This window comes from Nicotiana sylvestris, chromosome 4 (assembly GCF_000393655.2).
Source record: "Nicotiana sylvestris chromosome 4, ASM39365v2, whole genome shotgun sequence".
Classification (NCBI taxonomy): Eukaryota; Viridiplantae; Streptophyta; class Magnoliopsida; order Solanales; family Solanaceae; genus Nicotiana; species Nicotiana sylvestris.
Window position 1 is genome coordinate 174,916,785 of NC_091060.1, and position 17,641 is coordinate 174,934,425.

Genomic DNA, 17,641 nt, shown 5'->3' on the forward strand with positions numbered 1-17,641 from the left:
CAAGGTTCCAATATTTTTGATAGAAAAAGGGGTGAATGCCATCTGGGTCGGGTGCTTTAAGTGGTTTGAAGGAAAAAATGGCACGCACAATTCCATGGTTTTGTAGAGGGCAATCTAACGAGGTAAGGTCAATGTTATCAGAACTAGTAGGGGAGTCGAGAATATTTTTCTGAGGAGTGACTATGTGCTCAGAGGTGAAAGCGTTTTGGAAATAGGTGAAGGTATGGTTTAGAATTTATTGCGGTTCAGTTATCTAGGAACCACTCTCACTATTTTTTTTAAAAATGCAATATTTTTAGTGCGTCGTCGGTTAACAACATTAATATAGAAAAATTTTGTGTTGGCGTCACCGTCGTTAATCCAATTAATGTGAGATCGCATTTTCCAGTAATCTTCCTCAATTAGGAGAAGGTTATTGTATTCGCTAATGAGGTCTTTTTCTAAGAGTTATAGGAATGTTCTAGTGGGGTAGCGCGGGGATGCTTGAATTCCATTAATTTTGGCTAGAACTTACCGCTTCTTTTTATGGGTATCTCCAAAAGTAACTTTAGCCCATTTAGAAGAAAGAAGCTGGAAGGTTTTAGTAGCTTCCATTAAGGATTTTCTATGCCATCTATTTTTAACTAAATTTTCAAAGCTATGATGGTGACACTAGAAGGTTTCAAGCCTGAGGTCTTGTTACCTTGCCGAGGTCTCCTGGTAACATTTAGAAGGAGGGGTGTGTGGTCCGAAGGAGTTCTAGGTAAGTGGGTTACAGAGGCGTCATGATATTGTTCTACCCATTGGTCATTAGCTAAGAATCTATCGAGTCTTTCTAAGATTAATCCATCGGTTCTAACCCTACAGTTTGTTCAAGTGTATTTATCTCCTTTATAACCTAGGTCCATTAGTCGGCATTGGTTGAAACAAGACCAAAAGTTGGAAACATGATTATTGTTTATGGTTCTACCGCCCCACTTATCTCCCTAGGGCGGGACTTCATTAAATTTGCCCCCTAGTAGTCATGGTCTAGAATAGTTGGAGGCAGTGGACCGGAGGTTATCCCATAGGGTATTACGACTATTAATAATAGTGGTAGCGTAAATAATGCTAAGAAGACAAGGGGTGTGATTGGAGTGTACCTGAAGCATGGCGTGTATCTCCTCGTGTGCTTTGTTGATGAGATTATCATTGACAAGGTTTCCAAATCAAAGGACGATAATGCCTCCAGTAAGTCCAATAGCAGGGACTTCAAGCATGTCATTGAAGTGAAAGGCATTTATATGCTCTACATGGTTAGCCATTTTTGTTTCCAGTAGGGCAACCATGCAAGGGTTGTGCATATGAAGGAGCTCTAGAAAATTTCTCCTAAAATCATTGTCATTAGCACCACATATATTACAGACAACTAAACTGATAGGCTATTCATGTGAGCTAGATTTGTGGGGGTGGTTGATTCTGTTGTAGTATCTGGGTGTGTATTCTCAGATATAGGCTCAGAACCACTACGAAATTCCTTGTTTCTTTTAGAATGGGAGGTCGTATTGTTATGGAGCATTTGTAGAGGGATACTGGACATTTGAATACGTATTTCTTGTCCTCCATCTCCTGAAAGAGCATGAGAGATGCTTCTCTGATGCTTGAAATTTCGGTGAACGATCCCCTGCGGTGAGGAACTATTATTTCCTCTACTAACTCGTCTTCCATCTCTAGTTCCTCTTGTTCTTGCTCATTGGGAGGGGGTTGTTGTTGGTGATGGATGTTGAGTGGTATTGGGTGATGCTACGGGAAAAAGATGGGGTTGTTTGTTACTTGCTCCTCGGGCATAAAGTAAGGGAGTTGGTAGATTATGTTCATATTGTTGAGTGGATTGAAGTGGTGTGGGAGGTTCTAGTGGGCTTGCATGTTGTTAAACAATGCTGGAGCCATGGCGGAGGCTAGATGATCTAGCACATTGGCCATCCACATGTGGTTAATATAGTTCTCCATGGCAAGGGTCATTCCTTCAGAGATAAGTTGGGCTAGGAAGTTCGAATTTTGAAGAACAATCCACACTTCCTGGCCGTTTATGGTCATGAGAAAGAAAGTCGCAGGTCCCCGAAGGCCTTGATCGATCAAAGACATTGGGTCTTGGTTCAGAGGGAGTGGTGGTGATACATTAAGTGGGTGGGTGGAAGGGTATTTGCAGCAGGAAGTTTGGTGGATTTGCCATTAGAAACTGTTATGAGATTTGCAGTAGTGTGAGAGTCGTTTGTGGAGTTGTGAGGAGTGGAGTTAGTTGATATAGAGGAGGAGAAAGTATTGCTTGAGTAAGTGTTTGGAGGTAATGATTGAAAATCTTTTGTTGAAGATTGTATTTGCATGTGGTTTGAGGTGCCTTGAGGAGAAGGATTAATGGTGATTGATTTTTTAAGATTTGGTGACACTTGGCCAGTGGGTTCGGCCAAGTGTATGTCAAAATTATGGGTTGTTTGTAGATTTGGGTGATCAATTGGATTTGTAGTAGTATTTAGCATAGGTGTCAGTAGGTTAGGGTTTAGTATGTTGCATGGTTTTGCTATACCACTTTGCAAAACCGGATTGGCTTGTGTGTTATTTGGAGATAAGGACTGCATCGAGGGTAACACAGAGGTGGTTTTGGGGGAATGTTTGTCACTGAGATTATCCGTTAGGAATTTAGATTTGTAGGAGTTATTGTCTTCCTTCATTAAAGAGGAGAATTTATTAGAGGTATGAATGCTATTAATCTCCTCTTTTATGGGAGCATGCTTTATAGTTGTGGACATGTGAGCCAAGACTTTTGGCTCACATGGAGAGTACATACGGTTTTGATTTTCATTGGTTAATCGGATGTGTTTGATGCCTTTGGCATTCAGTGTAGTTAAATCTTCTTCCTCGACCTCTTCTTCCTCCATAGGTTGGGTTGAGCATGAGGGTGGGAAATCAATTGGGTTGGCATTATTCTCGAGTTGTATTGTCTCAGAATCTGTCATCATCTCATAAGCTAGGAGTTTGTCTTTGGATGAAGGTATTTGATCTTGATCTTCTGCCCCAACGTATTCATTGGTCATATCGAGGGGTTTTGGGGGAATGAAATTTCCAAGATCAATGTCTGAGTTTTGTATGAGTTGTTGCATGACAGTTTGAAGGTGGTATTACTGTCAAGAGAGAGTTTTTTCCTTCAGACTAGTATTATACTTGTTGATAACATATAATATATGCAAAAATTATGTAGGAATTTATGTACTATTATATGCGAGTTAAAAGGTGCGGTAAGAATGTTATGATTTGCAATACATGTATTAGATTAAAATAAAATAACTTCTTGCATTACAATTATACATGATCAGTCTGCACATTACTAACTTTTAGATTATAATTTCTGCATTTCTAATAAATTCATTACAATTTATAAATAATCAATCGCAATATAACTTGTCTTGAACCAAACGCCCAAATTGAATTTAAATTTATATTCAAAACGGTATACCATGACTTTTGTACACCAACTTGACATATGGCAACAAATATTTATCAATAATACTATATAGTAGTTGATAATAGGCTATATAGTTATTATTTACACCATAATTGCCCATGCTTTATTGTTGTTTTATAATGTAAGTTGCCAATAAAATGCTTTAATTAATGCTATTTGGTTTCACAAGGAATATAAGATGTGAGGAAGCAACATGAAGTGTTTAGAGACAATAACGTGAAGAAAACATCTACTCAAGAAGTACCCAAACACAAAAAAGCAAAAAAAGAGAAGGAACGTGGAGACAAAAAGGCCCAGCATACTCACCGCGGTTGGAGGCAGTGTTCTCAGAAAAGCTGTTTGTAAAAAGCCACGGCAGCATGTTTACAGTCCAGAAATTTAAGGGGCCAAAGTGTCAATTCAGAAAAGCTTTTGTAAAACCCTTATAAGATGTAGGAAACACGCCCAAGAGAAGTAGGCTTATTTTGAGATTATTTTGGCAAGAAGAACAAGTGTGAGAGATCACCCAAAACATCATAGTTCTTATTCTCTTCTATTTTTCTTGCAATTTTCCATTATGAATATTTTCGTAGTCTATTCTTACGTTGTCATGAGTAGCTAAATACTTTAATCTAAGGTTTTGGTGAAACCCGTTGGGGATGACTTGGTTGTTATATTAATATAGTTTGAATTGGTTGTTAATCTCTATTTGTTCATCTACGTTTTGATTGTGGTTAGTTGAAAAGGCCCTCAATTATCCGTTCCTATTTATTATGTATCTTCTTGAGAGAGAGCGCATATTTAGGTAGTTGTTTGAACAACATCTCCCGGAGTATAGACGAGAGTCATAAACGAGGGTTTAGAGGTTGGATTAGAGATAACTATACCTCGGATGCAATCTAAAAGAACGGTAATGTAAATCTAGCTAGCGTAGCTTGAGAGAGTGCGTCTAGTAAATTATCATAATTGCTTGAGAGAAATTTATGATAGCTGGAGAGTTCTTGATTGATAGAGACAACTAAGGCATCGCTATAAGAAACATACTACCAAGGAAATCACTAACGGAGGAAACCATTACCTTAGACCTTATTCCAACTGTTTACACATCAAGCATAATTAATTTTCAGCTGTTAATTATTTTCAGACTTTAGTTGTTAGAAATATCATCAATTGTGAATTACAAAGTTTGGGGAAATTGATTCTGTGAATTTAGTAAATCCGTCAAAAGTAATTGATAGGTTAATTCTCTATGGTTCGACTCTGGGCAGAGTTACTCAGATTATATTTGCTACGTCCGTGTGTGTCTTTGTATAAGGCATAGTTTGGCGTTATTAAATTTTGGTGTCGTTGTCGGGAAATTAACGGTGTTATCAATTACAATTGAGAGGAGTACAAAAATTCTAAGGGTAGTCAGTTTTCTCTATACCCAATCTTTTCATTGAAATTCTAACGTTTGAACTCTTGTGGAAAGTAGGTGTATGCCTAGAAGTTCTTCGAGGACTAGAGAACTGCTAGAAGGACTCTCAGACCCCGAGAAAACATTCAGGGCATTGAACCGTGCCAACAAAAGACTTCAACAATCTCAATAATCACACCAACTCGAATTTGACATGGGTGACGTAGATAATGTCAACGAAAATGTCAGGAATGAGCTAGCTGACTTAAATGTCAGCTGGAGGTGCATTTTTAAGTAAAACATTCACGGAGTGCAAAATTATTCTTGATAAGATGTCACAAAATTCAGGGTGGATGACTAGAGGTACAACACTGGCACCCATAGTGCATTCAGTGCCTCTTGAGCCAAATAATTCGCAGGTAGAGAACATGGCCACACTTCTAACGCAAGTGAGTATTTTGATAAAGAAGATAGATGAGATGGGTACCAAACTAGAGGTGTTAATCGGGCTGGGCTGACCCGCTAACAACCCGGTTCAACACGGGTCAGCCCGGTCCAGCCCGTTACTGTGCATATATTTGCGGGTTGGGACGGGTTGGACAGGGGGCGGGCTAGTAACGTTAAGTTTTCGCCAAACGGGTACCCGAACCCGCCACAAACCGTTAATCCCTTAACGGGTTCTTAACGGGCCTCAGCCCGCGACAGCCCGCTAAATCACCTAATTTTTTTTAAAAATTAAATCTGACCGTTGCCAATGGTCAAATTTCAAAAATGACCGTTGGCCAACGGCCAAATCTGTCAAAAACAGCCAAAATTTGGTATTTTATTTATATTTTAGCCCCCCCCCCCTTTATAATTTATAAATTGCAATTGAATCCTTTTAAAAAACTATAAATACTCCCTTTCTTTTTCATTATTCCTCACAATTATCTCTCAATTATCTCTTGATAATATTCTCAATTGCTCATTATTTCAAGCTTTCAAGTTTCAACTTACAAGTTTCATACTTTCATTACAAAAGTATTATTATCATAAATTTCTAATTCAATTATTCAAGTGAAGTGTGACATTAATTATCAAGTTATCAAATATCAATTGAAGATTTGAAGTTTGAGTTTCTACTTTCTCTAATTGGTGCTATTTTAAACCCTACTATTAAAATGATAAAGTGTCGCCAATTAATCAGTGCTTTATATACTTATATGGATATTGGACCAACTGAAACTCCTGATACTGAGACTTGTATTTCTGATCTGCACAAACATTTACAAATTTTGTATAATTATTATGCTAACATTGTTGATGCTTCTTCGGTTGTAGATGCAAATATTCCTTCAAGTAATACTTCAACATCTGGAACAAATTTGGAAGATGATGATAATGTTCAAGATTATTTGATTTGGTCTATAGTAGGAGAGCATCAACAAACTAGTAGCCGGAATATTGATGAACTCCAATTCTACTTGCAAAAGTCACTGGATCCCCTCACAAAGGATTTTTTACCTCTGAGTTGGTGGAGGAGCAACACAAATCAGTTTCCTATTCTTTCGGCCATGACTCAAGACGTTCTAAATGTGCCTATTTCAACAGTTGCATCAGAGAGCACATTTAGCCAACCAAGACAGCAACTAGGAGCTACCCGTCATTCATTGGGCAGCAACCCTTTGGAAGTTCTAGTGTGCTTCAGAGATTGGATTAGATCAGAACGGCGAAATCAAGGGCGCGACGAGGTAGATGAAGAGGAAGACCGAGAGATTGGAGATATAATGGTTTATGGTACCGATTATAATACCGGAAACCAAGCACCTCACATTGACATGGAAGAGCTTACAAAGATGATGCAAAACATTTGATTTACTATTACTTCTTTTTTTTTAACAATTGTTGTAAACTTTTAATTTGCAAGTTCAAATATTTAAAAAATCAAAAAAGAACTTGCAAATTAATTAGAAGTACTATATATTATTCAATAAAAATATCAAAGTTACTTAAATATTATGAATTTTTTATATTGCATAATGTCTTATACTCTTATTCAATATTTTTTATATAGACTTATGCATTTATGTTAATATGTTTTATGTTTTAGACTTTTAGATTGTTCTTTTAATTCTAACCCTTAAAAGTTCAATTCTAATTTTTAATTTTAACCCTTAAAAGTTTGAAAACACTTAAGTACTTAACTATCAATAACATTGAAAAAGAAAAATATAAGATAGTTGAAAAAAAAACGAAAGCCCGACCCGCCCGAACCCGCTAGGCCCGAACCCGTACGGGCCCTATAGAACCCGAAAAATCCCAGCCCGCCACCAGCCCGTTAACTTCAGCCCGCTAACAACCCGCCCGTAACCCTAACGGGCTGACCATTTTTGTGTCCAGCCCATCCCAGCCCGCCCGATAAACACCTATATACCAAACATGTGCATATTGTTGACACGACAAATGGAGGACTGTGTACACCCTGTGTTAATCAGTCCTACGTGTGTTCATGGAGCGGAGAAGGCGAATATCAAGGGGCAATGGAAGATATGAATTATGTTAACAACTATAGGGGTCAGAGGCAAGGAGCACAGTAGTGGAGACCGCAGCAAAATTAGTAGTACAAGCCTAATATGCAGCAGTCTGGGGGTATGCACCCTCAAAACCAATTGGTGCCAGTACCATATCAGAAACCACAGGGCTATCCACAACAAAATCAGCAACAATTGACATACCAACCACCCCCTCAGCAGCAAGATAACAACATGGTGGAAATCAGGGGTATGCTTCAGCAACTTATTGGGACAAATAATAAAGTGCAGGAAAAATTGACAGTGCATGATTCAGCCATAAAGAATATTGAAACGCAGCTGGGTCAGTTGTCCATGGCTTTGAACAACCGTCCTCAGGGAACTTTACCTGCAGACACAAACATAAACCCCAAGGACCAAAATCCGAATCAACTGATGGCAGTAAGTCTCCGGAATAGGAGAGATTTAGACAAAGAGCAGGAAATTGCACAAGCCAGCAAGGATACTACACCAGCCACTCCAGTTCAATTAGAGGTAGATGAACCAACAAAACTTACTAAAGTGGTGGTTGAGCAGAGTCAGGAGGAAAAAGGCAAAGAAAAGATGAATGAGCAAGTTGCAGAACAGGTGGAACCTCTTGTGCAGAAAATTTTAACAGAGAGAAGCCAGCAAGCAATGCACAAAGGATGATACCTGCACCCTTCCCTCAGAGACTGGTCAAACAAAAGAAGGCATACCAATATAAGAAGTTCATGGAGATGCTGCGTCAAATTCAGTTAAATATTCCTTTAATGGATGCCTTGAGAGAGATGCCCGGTTATGATAAAATGATGAAAGATCTAATGTCATGGATGTTTGATTTTCAAGATCTATCCATTGTAACTTTGACATAGACCTGCAGCGCAGTGGTGGCAAAACTGATGGCTCAAAAGATGTCAGACCCAGGTAGCTTCACTATTCCATGCACAGTTGGAAGTTATGCCTTTGCAAAGGCGTTGTGTGACTTGGGAGCCAGCATAAATCTGATGCCGCTAGCTGTGTACACCAAACTGGGCATTGGTAGAGCTAGGCCAACTTTGATGTTGCTACAGCTGGCTGACCGCACAGTGAAGAGGCCCACTGGTATTCTTGATGATGTGTTGGTGCAAGTGGGGAAGTTCGTGTTCCCTACAGACTTTGTTATCTTGGATTGTCAGGTGGATGAGGAGATACCCCTTATTTTAGGGAGACCATTTTTAGCCACTGGGAGAGCACTGATCGACTGTGAAACTGGGGAATTAAAAATGAGATTGAACGATGAAGAAGTCATATTCAATGTATAACAATCTATGAGGAGACCCAGTGAATATGCTAATTGCTCTCTAGTGGAGGCAGTGGATGTAATCCTACAATAAGATGATAGAACCCTAACTGTAAAAGATCCATTAGAGGCATTTCTGACGAATTTAAAAGAAATGGATGGTGAAGGGTTAGCTGAATGGGTCATGGCACTGGAAGGCCGAGGATTTTGGTCAAGGGAACCTCAGTTCGAGTTCCTTTAGCTATAAAAAAGGGCCACTCCTCCAGCAAAGCCATCAATAGAGGAACCACCCAAGTTGGAACTTAAGCCACTCCCAGATCACCTCAGGTATGTGTTCTTAGGCCCTGATTCGACCTTGCCTGTTATCATATCATCCGGTTTGATAGATGTGCAGGTAGAACGGCTCGTACAGGTACTGCAGGAAAACAAGACTGTCATTGGCTGGACCATGGCAGACATAAAGGGTATCAGCCCAGCCTTCTGTATGCATAAGATTCTCCTGGAAGAGAGGCACAGACCTTCCAGGAAACACCAGTGAAGGCTGAACCCAAACATGAAAGAGGTTGTAAAGAAAGAAGTAATCAAATGGTTAGATGCGAGAATCATCTTCCCCATCTCTGATAGTAATTGGACAGCCCTGTCCAATGTGTGCCGAAAAAAAGGGAATGACTGTTGTAAAAAATGAGAACAATGAGTTGATCTCAACTCGTACACTCACAGGGTGGCGTATCTGCATGGATTACAGGAAATTGAACACAGCCATCCGGAAGGACCATTTCCCCTTACCTTTCATTGACCAAATGTTGGACAAGCTGGCTGGGCGATCGCACTTCTATTTCTTGGATGGATATTCGGGGTACAATCAAATATCAATAGCCCCCGAAGATAGAGAGAAAACGTCCTTCATCTATCCGTATGGCATCTTTGCCTTTTGGAGAATGCCTTTTGGGCTTTGCAATGTACCCGTGACTTTTTAACGGTGCATGTTAGCCATCTTCACAGACATGGTGGAGGATATTATGGAGGTCTTTATGTATGACTTCTCCGTGGTGGGAGATTCATTCGAAGACTGTCTTCATAACTTAAGGAGAGTGCTTAAAAGATGTGTGGAGACAAACTTAGTGCTAAACTGGGAGAAGTGCCATTTTATGGTACAAGAAGGTATGGTCCTGGGGCATCGAGTGTCCAGTAATGGAATTGAGGTCGACCATGCTAAGGTTGACGTGATTGAGAAGCTACCACTGCCCACTTCAGTCAAGGCGATGAGAAGTTTTCTTGGACACGCTGGGTTCTACCGGCGTTTCATAAAAGATTTTTCCAAAATTGCTAACCCATTATGCAAACTCCTTGAAAAGGATCAGCCCTTTGTGTTTTCTAATGATTGCAGGTTGGCATTTGAGGAACTGAAGAAGAGGTTTATCACTACACCCATCATTGTTGCACCCAACTGGGAGCAACCATTTGAGCTCATGTGTGATGCCAGCGACTATGCTATAGAAGTAGTCTTGGGGCAGCGAAAAGATAAGTTGATGCATCCGATTTACTATGCAAGCAGAACGCTAAGCAGTGCACAACTCAATTACACAGTGACGGAGAAGGAGATGTTGGCGGTGGTGTTTGCTTTTGACAAGTTCCGATCATATCTGATTGGTTCCAAGGTAATTGTATACACTGACCATGCAACTCTTAGGTACCTAATTGAGAAAAAGGAGTATAAGCCGTGCCTGATTCGTTGGGTGCTACTATTGCAAGAATTCGACCTCGAAATTCGTGATTGTAAGGGCACAAAAAATCAAGTCGCTGATCATTTATCGCGACTTGAAGGAGCTGAAAAATCAGTCGAGGTCGAAGAGATCCTGGAAACCTTTCCAGACGAGCAGCTGCTCGCAGCCAGTCTTGAGGATGCGCCATGGTATGCAGATTTTGCAAACTACCTAGTCTGCGGTATTGTTCCCCATGACTTCTCATCTGTCCAAAAGAAAAAGTTTTATCGTGATTGCTGCATGTATTATTGGGACGAGCCTTATTTGTTTAGAATCTGTGTTGATAATATGATCTGGAGGTGTGTCCCCGAGATAGAACAATCTTCTGTTTTGCAGGCTTGTCACGCATCAGCATATGGAGGACATTTTGGAGGAGCCAGGACAGCTACGAAAGTGTTAGAGGCCGGGTTCTTTTGGCCAACAGTGTTTAGAGATGCACACCTATGGGTGAAGGGCTGCGACGAATGCCAGCGAATCGGGAACATTTCCCGTCGCCATGAGATGCCCATGAACCCGATTCAAGAGGTAAAGGTGTTTGATGTTTGGGGGATTGACTTCATGGGCCCCTTCGTCAGCTCATTTGGCAATAAATACATACTTGTTGCTGTGGATTACGTGTCTAAATGAGTGGAAGCTACAGCGTTGCCCACTAATGATGCAAGAGTGGTGATAGGTTTTGTGAAAAAGAATATATTCACCCGATTTGGGATACCAAGAGCAATCATCAGTGATGGAGGCACTCACTTCTGTAACAGATCCTTCGAGAAATTGCTTGCAAAGTATGATGTACGCCAAAAGGTGTCTACCTCTTACCATCCGCAAACCAGTGGGCAGGTTGAAGTGTCCAACAGGTAGATAAAAGTGTACTAACCAAGACGGTGAATGCCACACGAACTGATTGGGCAAAGAAGCTTGATGACGCACTCTGGGCCTATAGAACTGCGTTCAAAACACCAATAGGCATGTCACCATACAAGTTGGTATTTGGGAAGGCCTGTAACCTGCCTGTGGAGCTAGAACATCGAGCTTGGTGGGCACTGAAACAATTGAATATGGATCCCGAAGCAGCTGGACAAAATCGACTGACAGAGTTGCATGAGCTGGAAGAATTTAGATATCAAGCCTTTGAAAGCATGAGGCTCTACAAGGAAAGAATGAAGAAGATGCATGACAAGCACATTGTGGACAGAAATTTCAAACCCGGTGACAAGGTATTATTGTATAATTTAAGGCTGAGATTGTTTCCGGGTAAGTTCAAGTCCCAATGGTCAGGACCATTTAGAGTGGTGCAAATGTTTGCAAGTGAAGCTGTTGAGATTGAGTCAAAAGATGGTACAAACAAGTTCTCAGTAAATGGGCAAAGGTTGAAACACTACCTTGGAATAGTTAAAGAAAAAAGGGATACAGTAGTGATCAATTTGAAAGAACCCCAGTACGCGAAGGAGGAGTGATGGCTCAACCACTTGCGTCATGCCACGACGTTAAATTAGGCATTGCGTGGGAGGCAACCCACAAATTTGTTGTAAGTGTAGTATGTAACTTCGTGTTTAGAAGACAAAAAACAAAACAAAAAATTTTGCCAGCCGCGACCGCGGCGAGGACCGCGGGTGGACCGTGGATCGCGGCGAGGACCGCGGAAATCACTGAACGTTTAAATTTTCACCGCGGCCACGGCTCAGACCGCGGTAACGACCGCGGGGGACTCTGTCTCAAACCGCGGCGACGTCCGCAGAAATTTTAAATTTTTTTTTCTCTTTTTCCCACTCTTCTTTTAATATTTAAAACCATTCCCTATATCAAAATAAACAATTCCTCCTACAATCCCCACTAATACCTCTCTCTCTCTAAACCCTAACCCTCTCCTCCATACTCTCTTCTTCTTCTTCCTCCTTCACAATCACTCCCATCTTTTCCCCCTAAGGTATGATTCCGACCCTCTTCTCTTTACTTTCTATTTTTTTCTTTTTTGTTGCATTATGCTATTTAATGTTGTTCTAATGTAGTGTTAGTAATAGGATTTTGTTTTATTTAGTTCTTCTTCTTCTTTTTAGTGTAATTTCGTTTTTAGCATATGTTTGGTGAAGGGGCTATGTTTTGAATGTTTGGAATGGTGTTGTTGGTGGGTGATGGTTAACAAAAAGTGTGGAATCTGTGGGTGTAGTAGATAGTTGAATTGGGGAAGTTTTCTTGATTCCCTTGGGGACATGAATGTGAAGAAAATGCCTTGCCCACAATATATTTGAGAAATTGCCTCAATGGTGATATAAGGAGATGTTGTGACATGGTTGTGGTAAAGTATGAGTAACCACCCATAGTCACACATTTTAGGCTCATCCTAATACGTGTTTCTTTGTTTTGACAGGTATTATGAGTTTAGCCCGTAAGAAATGAAACACTGGGTCCTCTACTAGTGGCCCAGGAGTCTCCTCACGAGCTAGGGGCCAACCCAGTGCACCACGATTTGATGGCACTCGGTTCATCTCTGCAGAAGCAGAGGCAAGGTACAATCAGAAACTTGCCAAGAAGTTACTCCATGAGGTCCATATCGACAGGAAGGCTTTGATGAAGGAATACCCTAATATGTTTGATGAGCTACAGAGGTGTCAGCTGGACATCTTCTTTGAGGCTCCCGAGGAAGCCAATATTCAGTTAGTGAGGGAGTTCTATGCAAACCTGCCGGAACACGAGGACAAGGTTGTGACTGTGCGCAACACCCCAGTTAATGCTGCTATAGAGGTCATCTGCAAGGTGTATCGCCTCCCCGCATTCACGGGTGATGATCATTACATCATGGCTAGTCGCCCGATGGTTGACTGGGACAGAATTCTGGAGGTCATCTGTATACCTGGAAGACAGCCCAAATGGGTAGCACAACCGACGACTCTGCACTCCAAGTCTCTTACTTGGGAGGCCAAATGTTGGTTCACTATCATCACCACTCGGTTGCTACCATCCAGCAATACCACCGATGTAAATGGGCCACGGGCCGCTATGATCTACTTCTTCATGACTCACCAAGGGTTTGATGTCACCCGAGTCCTCTCTGAAGAAATGTTCATCCGATCGCCCGAACTAAGCAAAGGCCACTACTTCCCTTCGCTTGTCACCCGTATATGCCGCTTTGCTAATGTTCTAGAGAACTCCTGAGTTGATGGGAAATTACCTATAAAAAACCCTTTCCGGGCGAGAAAAATTGGGCAAGAGGGAAGAGAGCCAATACGACGCAATGATGACTCGTCTGATGAGTCTGAGTCTGAGGATGATTCTGATGTTGCCGAAGCTACTGAGATCACAGCCCCTCCTAGAGGGGATGAGGCAGGATCGTCACAGCCACGCCGGAGCACTCGGATGGATGCTTTGGAGCGGGATATGACTGGACTGTGGACCTCCGTCACTGACTTGGGGTCCCGCATTGATGTTGTGGCTGACCGACAGGTGAAGTCGGAAAAGAAGTTCATGGGTTGGTTGAGAGCACTGGGTCGCGCCTGCAACGTGAACCCAGACACAGTTTCAGATCAAGAGTGACCCTTCAGGGAAGTTTCTTTACCTCACTGCTTTTTATATTGTCAAGCCATGGGGACATGTCTTAATTATAAGTGTGGGGTGGGGGACTTCGTTGTATGTTGTACTTGTGAATATTATCTATTTGTTGTTCATAGTCTTGTTTTGTGTTAGTGACTTTAGGAATAGAGTAACAGTTTTTTTTGTAGGAAGTGAAAATAGAAGCGACTTGTCCCGACGATGGATCTCTTTCGGCGGGGTTCTTGAGGAACTAAGTCGAGAAAAAAAATTAAAATATAAAGACTCTTCCTAATGACGGATTCTTTAGACAATTTTCTTGAGGGAAGCTAGTCTATAGAAAACACTAAAAAGATTTTTTTATTTTTTAGGTAGTGTAGTAACTCCCCCTTGGTTTTTCTTTGGGCCACGGTTCTTTTCCAAGAGTTTAGCTTGAACCAGGTATAGATAGATTTTGTTTTGTTTTAGGTTAGGATTAATGGGTGACGAGCTTAAAATTGAAGAAGAAAAACCCTTAGCGTTCTTACACCTAACGATAAATGCTAGAGTGCAGCGCTTAGCTTCAAGGGTTGAATCTTGTTTAAGTGCCTTAAAATTGTACGTTTGTACCTAACTTGAACACTCAAAAGAGAATGTTTTGATAAACTAATCCGGAGTGAGTCATGTGCCATGTGGGTGTGAGTATCATTGTATTCCATACTATACTTTTGATGCCTAGAACTTGCCATGTGTGTTTGCAAAGCGAAATTGTAGCTTCATTCGGTTTTAGAAGTGATATAGGCATTTATTTGTTGAGCCAGATATATAAAGTGAACCCACCTGAATGAATTACATCTTAGTTAACCCCGTTGAGCCTATAAGCCTGTTTCTTTGGCAACCACAATGTGAACTTAACCACTTGTTTGAATAGCCTGTTGTTTGAACCAATTTTCCTCCCTCTCACTAAGCACTATATTGGTATTGAGATTATGTAAAGACAAAAGTGTGGGGTGGTGGTTTGGTTTTTGAAGTGGAACCATGGAAATAGAGAAAAAGTGCAGAATGTGAAGCGTAAAAAGAAAAGCACCACGAAAAATAAAATTTCATATATTTTGTAGTGATTGATAAGTGGTAACTTGTACAAATTGCACCTAATATATGGGGATATTTAAATAAATGTGGTGGAGTATTGGCTTACAAAAGGATGATTTTTAAATTCAACGTAATTGTATTAAAAGTGCTTAGGGAGGTTAGTCACTATATCCAAATGTATCCTACCCGTCCCTTAGCCTACATTACAACCAAATAAAGTCCTATTAATCTTAGACTGAGTGGGGCTCGATTAGTCGAGTACTACACTAGGGGCAAGCCTATGGTGCATCTTTGTGGCATGTGAATGTTCTTTTTGGAGAGTGAGCGAATTCTGTCTATTTGAGTTCCTAATTGTTATCACTATCATTACATATATAGAACTACTCTCTTGTGTCATATGAGGGCATGTGATTCACAAAGGAAAGGTGCATCTTGTGTAGAGTGGTTTGAGTAAGTGCAAATGTTACAGGGTACGAAAAACTTGATTCTTGAGGTAAAAGCTGCTCACTACTAGGTGTAACTCTTGTATAATATTCATGGCGTGAGTCGTAGAGGGAAAAATATAGGGAATGAATTTTTATGGAGTGTGGTGAATTGCTCGAGGACTAGCAATAATTTAAGTGTGGGGTGTTGATAATAGGCTATATAGTTGTTATTTATACCATAATTGCCCATGCTTTGTTGTTGTTTTATAATGTAAGTTGCCAATAAAATGCTTTAATTAATGCTATTTGGTTTCACAGGGAATATAAGATGTGACGAAGCAACATGAAGTGTTTAGAGGCAATAACGTGAAGAAAACATCCACTCAAGAAGTACTCAAACACAAAAGAGCAAAAAAAGAGAAGGAACGCGGAGACAAAAAGGCACAGCATACTCACCGCGGTCCGCGCCGCGGTTGGAGGCAGTGTTCTCCGCGGTCGACGCCGCGGCCGCGGCAGCATGTTCACAGTCCAGAAATTTAAGGGGCCAAAGTGTCAATTCAGGAAAGCTTTGTAAAACCCTTATAAGATGTAGGAAACTCGTCCAAGAGAAGTAGGCTTATTTTGAGATTATTTTGACAAGAAGAACAAGTGTGAGAGATCACCCAAAACATCATAGTTCTTATTCTCTTCTATTTTTCTTGCAATTTTCCATTATGAATATTTTCGTAGTCTATTCTTACGTTGTCATGAGTAGCTAAATACTTTAATCTAAGGTTTTGGGGAAACCCGTTGGGGATGACTTGGTTGTTATATTAATATAGTTTGAATTGGTTGTTAATCTCTATTTGTTCATCTACGTTTTGATTGTGGTTAGTTGAAAGGGCCCTCAATTATCCGTTCCTATTTATTATGTATCTTCTTGAGAGAGAGTGCATATTTAGGTAGTTGTTTGAACAACATCACTCCCAGAGTATAGACAAGAGTCATAACCGAGGGTTTAGAGGTTGGATTAGAGATAACGATACCTCAGGTACAATCTAAAAGAACGGTAATGTGAATCTAGCTAGCGTAGCTTGAGAGAGTGCGTCTAGTAAATTATCATAATTGCTTGAGAGAGATTTATGATAGATGGAGAGTTCTTGATTGATAGAGGCAACTAAGGTATCGCTGTAAGAAACATACAACCAAGGAAATCACCAACGGGGGAAACCATTACCTTAGACCTTATTCTAACTGTTTACACATTAAGCATAGTTAATTTTCAGCTGTTAATTATTTTCAGACTTTAGTTGTTAGAAATATCATCATTTGTGAATTACAAAGTTTGGGGAAATTGATTCTGTGAATTTAGTAAATCCGTCAAAAGTAATTGATAGGTTAATTCTCTGTGGTTCGACTCTGGACAGAATTACTCAGATTATATTTGCTACGTCCATGTGTATCTTTGTATAAGGCATAGTTTGACGTTATCAGTAGTATTAAGTTAAATCCGCCACTAAAAGCAAGAAGCCAACTGTCAATTGAAGAAGAGAAAAGAGACTGGTTGTTTGTAAAAGTGAGTTGTGGGTAGCAAAGGGTTAAGTGTGAGAAAGCGACAGGCCATCATTGTAAAGCATGTGATTATTGGTGTGACCACATAGCCCTTAGTTCATCATTTCATAGTAACTATATTGGCAAATATAGCCTTTTAAGGAATTGTCACCATTTCGAATAAAATCTTCCAAAACGAGGTATCCAAGGCTTTCCTATAATCGTAACTTCAAGTAGTAATCTTAGAATTCATAGATTCCAAGTAAATTCAATTGCTTGTTCGTATATACTATAATCTTTCGAGCTAAAAGTAATGCGTGGTTTTTTTTCATGGCTACGCACTTATAATGGTTGAAACGCATTGGCTAAACCAAGACCCTATTTGCCAAATGAAATGTTTACAATATGGAGTTCGAACTCGAAATATCTAACTAATAGTTAGGAGTGGTAAACGGGTGTGTCGGGTCGGATATGGTTTAGGTCGAAAATGAGTAATAAAAAATGGATTAATTATCCGATCCGACCATATTTAATACGGATAAAAAATGAATTAACCGGCGGATAATATGGGTAACCATATTATCCATGACTTCTTACATATGATCACATTTGAGAGAATTCTTAGTCTCCCTAATTTGAGGGACCCCAATTTGATATTTTACAAATGTAA

General features: G+C 40.3%; 1 protein-coding gene across 1 annotated transcript; it reads left to right on the plus strand.

The window, feature by feature from the left end:
* The first annotated feature begins 8,283 nt into the window (after positions 1–8,283).
* Positions 8,284–9,201, plus strand: LOC138890551 (uncharacterized). The gene is made up of 2 exons (XM_070173946.1): positions 8,284–8,679; positions 9,058–9,201. Exons 1-2 carry the CDS (start codon positions 8,284–8,286, stop codon positions 9,199–9,201), a joined length of 540 nt encoding a protein of 179 aa, XP_070030047.1.
* The last annotated feature ends 8,440 nt before the right edge of the window (positions 9,202–17,641 follow it).